Source organism: Salvelinus namaycush, chromosome 17 (assembly GCF_016432855.1).
Source record: "Salvelinus namaycush isolate Seneca chromosome 17, SaNama_1.0, whole genome shotgun sequence".
NCBI lineage: Eukaryota > Metazoa > Chordata > Actinopteri > Salmoniformes > Salmonidae > Salvelinus > Salvelinus namaycush.
Window position 1 is genome coordinate 38,226,947 of NC_052323.1, and position 6,143 is coordinate 38,233,089.

The following is a 6,143-nucleotide window of genomic DNA, read 5'->3' on the forward strand; positions in this document are numbered from 1 at the left end:
ATGTGCTGCTTTTACCACAAGGAGCTCGTGCTTGAAAACATCCACATTTTTCAGAACCCACCAGTCCTGGAGCTCATCAATGGACGTTTTTGTGACATACTTCATTACTAAAAACCAACAGGCAGGAGAGGAGAAATGCACCGTTAAAAGATACCAGCATGTGCAACTTCAGATTCTCATCTTCAACTTTCTGCACTGCTCATTGCACCTATCTATCTCTCTCTCTAATTCAAGGGGTTTTATTGGCATGGTTAAACATATGTTAACATTGCCAAAGCAAGTGAAGTAGATAATAAACAAAAGTGAAATAAACAATAAAAATGACCAGTAAACATTACACTCACAGAAGTTCCAAAATAATGAAGACAATTCAAATGTCATATTATGTTTATATACAGTCTCTCGCTCTCTCTCTCTCTCTCTTTCTCTCTCTCTCTCGCTCTCTATCTGTCTCTCTCTCTCAGCCTGGAGACGAGCTTGTTACTATCAGAGTGACATGACTTAGCGTGTGGTTGGAAGACTGACATTCAGGAAGTATGGTGTCTATGGATCAGAATGTATCCCTAGGCTATCAGTGGACACATGTTAGCATGGCATATTTAGTTAACCTCTGAAATGTGGGCATTAGTCTAATGCATTGATGTTATAACCTGGAGTCAACCTAATAGTCTAATGGTGTTATAACCTGGAGTCAACCTAATAGTCTAATGGTGTTATAACCTGGAGTCAACCTAATAGTCTAATGGTGTTATAACCTGGAGTAAACCTAATAGTCTAATGGTGTTATAACCTGGAGTAAACCTAATAGTCTAATGGTGTTATAACCTGGAGTAAACCTAATAGTCTAGTGGTGTTATAACCTGGAGTAAACCTAATAGCTGAATAACTTCCAACAACCAAACAGCTGTGTTCGAATACTCATCCAAGCGCACTAACCATACTATTTGTGACGTAATTTGAGTATGTAGTATGCTTATTGGTCATAGTATACAAGCAGTGGACACTATTTCCGTGCTTTTAGGTCCCATAATGTAATTCTTCAGAATGTCATAGGAGAGCGGAAATGTTGAGCAATTTAATAAAGTAATGACTTTTCAAATAAGTTACGTTACATGTTATTTTGACTGTCAATTTGTTAAATTTAGAACAGACAATCTGTCTGCGCTCTGGCACACCCAGGGTGTGCCAGAGCGCAGAATAACTGATAAACGTCGGCAAAAAAAGCATAATTAAATTGTTGCCGTCAGTACAGTTACAGGCACCAACGCTCTGGATAACATGAAAACAGCTCTGCTAGGGTGAGTAAAATGGTCAGAGTGAGGTGCTCTCTCATTTGTTTCTGGAAGTAGCTAGCCAACTTTAACCAGCAAGTCTACTCCTCGGACAGAGCGTCCAGTGTCCGCTCTGAATCACTCTCCGGTAGTCACTCTCCGGTAGTCACTCTTCGGTAGTCACTCTTCTCTTCGGTAGTCCCTCTCCGGTAGTCACTCTTCGGTAGTCACTCTCCGGTAGTCACTCTTCTCTTCGGTAGTCACTCTTCGGTAGTCACTCTCCGGTAGCCACTCTTCGGTAGTCACTCTTCTCTTCGGTAGTCATTCTCCGGTAGTCACTCTTCGGTAGTCACTCTCCGGTAGTCACTCTTCGGTAGTCACTCTCCGGTAGTCACTCTTCTCTTCGGTAGTCACTCTTCGGTAGTCACTCTCCGGTAGTCACTCTCTGGTAGTCACTCTTCGGTAGTCCCTCTCCGATAGTCACTCTCCGGTAGTCACTCTCCGGTAGTCACTCTCCGGTACTCTTCGGTAGTCCCTCTCCGGTAGGTGTAACTAGTAATATGTTACGGTAGCAAGATGTTGCATAGCAACAGCATCACCTTTCGGTAGACAGGCGAAGCACTACTACGCTCGGTATACTAAAATGAACTAATAGTATATAGTATGTAGTATATACTCATTAAGTATGTAGTATACAGTATACTAAAATGAAGTAATAGTATGTAGTATATACTCATTAAGTATGTAGTATACAGTATGTTAGTGTGGGTATTGGAACACAGATCTTGGTTTTAAATGCACAATCATTACACAATGAATGACCCCGTGTTGCAACAAACCTTCTTCACAAATACAACTAATGTTATCAATACTATCGACACAAACAAAATGATGATTATTATTTGCCCAAGGTTTGGTTCTGTTATCTTTGGGCTAAGTTCCAATGAACAGTGCAGTGAATGGTTAGGCAGAAGGCCAGTCAACAGAGTACCATTGACACTGAGGCACACAGCACGGTCAAGGTCCGGTATCTTCACTTTCTCTCTGTTTAGGGCTTTGAGCCATTTGGTGTCACAGCAGTTGAACGAGTTGCCACTGACATACAACACATCAAGATCTAGAGACAAACGATCAACCAAAGATTCATTCATAGACGTTAGGCCGTTATTTCTCACGTCAAGTTCGGTCAAAGGAGAACAGCTGATGATGCTCGGGACGACGTCTACGTTGTTGTTGGACATGTTGAGTCGTCTCAATGCTTTCAGACAAGGCAGAGACAAGGCAGAGGTTGTCATGTTGTTCCCACTGATGCTCAGAGACTGGAGACTACTCTGCAACCCTTCTAGAGCGCCATTATCCAAGATTATATCTACATTGCTGGCCAGGTTGAGAGAAACCAAAGGGGTTCTTTCAAATGTGTTCTGATGGAGTGTTTTGATCCCGTTGTCTTGGAGATCTAGACTTCTCAGAGTTTTGATATTCCAGAAGGAAACACAGGAGGACATGCTATTAAGACTAACTCTCGTTGTCTCAGATGGTCCCAGTTGGTCCTTCGGATCACACGGCCTCACAGAGTTCTCCTTCAGGTTTAACGTCTCTATGTTTGGTAGGGCTTCCAGGAAGAAGGTGGAGAGTTGTCGAAGACCGTTGTTCTGCAAGTCCAAGTAGCGTAGGGACGGAAAGGTCAAGGAAGGTCGGTGGTAGCCTCCATCATGGCCGCTGCCGCCCTTCGTTGTGTTATAGCTGATGTCCTGTAGACAGTTCTTGCTGAGGTTCAGCGTCACCAAAGACGTCAGATGGCTCAGAGTCTCCACAGGTAGAGACCTGAAGTGGTTACTACTGAGGTCCATGTAAACTAACGGCATCAGTCTCCAGTTAGAGTATATGTTGCTGTTGGCTGCAGCATCATTTACCTCATCTTCACTTGTTAGTTCTCTGTACAGAGAGTCTGCCTCTGATATTAGGGTGTCTGTCTCTAAGGTCCCCACCATGTTGCTCTGTAGGTGGAGGTATCTCAACCGGTTGGTCTTGGGGACCATGGGGAAATAGAGGAGGTTGTTGAAGCTCAGATCTAAGATCTCCAGCTCGTATGGATGACCGTCCTCACGGGTGACAAAGAACTCTATGGAATTCCTGCTAAGATTCAAGAGTTTCACCTGATAGAGTTTAAAATCACAGATGTAGACTAGATTATTTCTGGCTAAATTTAAGATCTTGAGTTCCTTCAACGGTTCAAACGTTCCCTCCTCTATTGCCGTGATCAGATTGTTCTCGATGCGAACGCTTGTCACGCTCAGGCTCTCTGCAAACAGCTTGGGCGTGAGTCGCGTCAAACCGTTGCCCGTGAGATCTAGGCGTTCAAGAATTGATTTGTCACGAAGGTAAAGTTCTGCCGCGTCATCATCCAGACCGTTCATAGAGATATCCAACCTCCTCAGTCTGTGGAGAGACCCAAGAGCTCGGCTGTTACTGTCCACATTGTGGCTCAATGCATTCCTGGCCAAGTTCAGCTCTTGAAGCTGGGCCACATCTCTGAAAGCCCCTTCAGATATGATCTCTAGCTGGTTGTAGCTGAGGTCCAGTCTCAGTAGGGATGGAAGACCCAGACTCTGGCTGTTTATATGTCTTATAACGTTGTTGGACAGATCCAGCTCCCTCAGCCTCACGTCCAGCCCCTCAGGAACAGATGATAGGTTCCTGAACCGCCAGGAAGTCGTCTCCTTGAAATGAGAAAGATGAGAGAAACTACAACGCTTTTAACACCGTCTATAAAGTGTTTTGATGTACGAAATATAATGAAGCAGAAACATAAAGTGTTGTGATGTACGAAATAAAATGAAGCAGAAACATAAAGGGTTTTGATGTATGAAATAAAATGAAGCAGAAATGTACTATCCATCGTCAAAATAACAATGTCTGTTTGACACGCTATTTCAGCAAACCAAAAGCCTTCCAGTGACCAAAACCTGTCACTCAATAGTTGAATTCCATAGATGTAAAATCAGCCTAAGAAGCCATGACAGTACAGTGTACCTGAGCTCTGTATTCAGATGTGTCAGAGGTGAGACCAACTGGGTTTAAACACTGGTCTCCTGCCACCAGAACATGTTATTCCTCTGAGTTAAACCCTTCCCATTAACTCTAAAGCTAACACAAGTGTTCAGGTCTCAGGCAAGGTTACTCATCAGGTGAGAATGGTTCATTGAATCAGCTCCGTTAAATCTGCATTACTTCTCTGACTTTTATATTGAAAGGATTTTCTCCAGCCTACCTGTTGGTCATCGTGTATCCTTCCAGTCACAGTGTTGAACTGTATGAGACTGTGAGACAGGGAGCAGTACAGCAGTAGGACTAGCAGTAGCACTAAGCTGAATGTTGTCTCTGTAGGTCTGATCATTCTCCTGTCTCTGTCCCGACGACACGACACTGGGCTACATTAGTCCTCAAACACCCCTCTCTGCCATTTATAGCTGACGGTCATTTAAAAAAAAGAGACGAAAAAGGCTGTGGACACCAGATACGCTTTGTGGACCTTCTGTTTACTCAACCAACTCATTACTCATGACACGTTGTTACACCACAGAGATACATATCCACAAGTCTGGAGACGGACAGAAATTACACATCCTATTATTGACACGTTTGTTATTAGTTTATAAAAAATAAGCTCTTTATAGAATAGAAATATAAAAAATACAATAAAATGGGCTGTGGCATTCAAAAGAACCATTAAACATGTCATTATTTAGACACGTGACATGTTTGATAATCACAATTATTGTGTCATTAGATTAGATATTATGTCAACCGGTCTGGAAAGTCTGTCCTCCTAGCCAGGTATATTTATCCTCTGTTTGTTCCTGCTGTCGTCCTGGGAAAACAGAAACCTTTCCGAAATAGAAAGAGAGGAGTGGAAATAAACGAGAGGAGAGTGGGAGGAAGGAAATCCTGACAGGTATCAACACACACACACAGAAATACTCTGTGATGACAGAACACACACACACACACACACACACACACACACACACACACACACACACACACACACACACACACACACACACACACACACAGAGAAAAAACCCTGTTGATTGAGTAATGCATAGCACACAACCAACCAGGTGGATCAGGACTACCCAGAATACTTTGTTACATTTGAACTATTGACACATATGGACACCAAGCATTTAACGTACGCTGGACATCACCCATACTCAGCACAACAGCATTCAAGGTCTATTTCATATTGTCAGATTATTCAGATTAAAATAGTTTAGAAAAATTATAGTTCTGCTCCCAGTCGTCTTCCACTCTCTGTGGATGAAACTCTCTGTGGATGAAACTCTCTGTGGATGAAACTCTCTGTGGATGAAACTCTCTGTGGATGAAACTCTCCGTGGATGAAACTCTCTGGATGAAACTCTCTGTGGATGAAACTCTCTGGATGAAACTCTGTGGATAAAACTCTCTGTGGATGAAACTCTCCGTGGATGAAACTCTCTGTGGATGAAACTCTCTGTGGATGAAACTCTCTGTGGATGAAACTCCCCATGGATGAAACTCACTGTGGATGAAACTCTCCGTGAATGAAACTCTGTGTATAAAAGCTGTGGAGTTGTTACAACAGATCTGTAATAAGACCTTATCCCGTAAGAGGAGGACATCCACTTGAGACCTCATCCTGTAAGAGGAGGACATCATCCTGTAAGAGGAGGACATCCACTAGAGACATCATCCTGTCAGAGGAGGACATCCACTAGAGACATCATCCTGTAAGAGGAGGACATCATCCTGTCAGAGGAGGACATCATCCTGTAAGAGGAGGACATCCACTAGAGACATCATCCTGTAAGAGGAGGACATCATCCT

General features: G+C 43.2%; 1 protein-coding gene across 1 annotated transcript; it reads right to left on the reverse strand.

Annotated features, from left to right (window-relative positions):
- Window positions 1-1,273: 1,273 nt before the first annotated feature.
- Window positions 1,274-4,682, reverse strand: LOC120062106 (transforming growth factor beta activator LRRC32-like). The gene is made up of 2 exons (XM_039011916.1): window positions 4,543-4,682; window positions 1,274-3,991 (listed from the first exon to the last, which is right to left on the reverse strand). Exons 1-2 carry the CDS (start codon window positions 4,666-4,668, stop codon window positions 2,078-2,080), a joined length of 2,040 nt encoding a protein of 679 aa, XP_038867844.1. The 5' UTR covers window positions 4,669-4,682; the 3' UTR covers window positions 1,274-2,077.
- Between the last annotated feature and the right edge of the window lie 1,461 nt (window positions 4,683-6,143).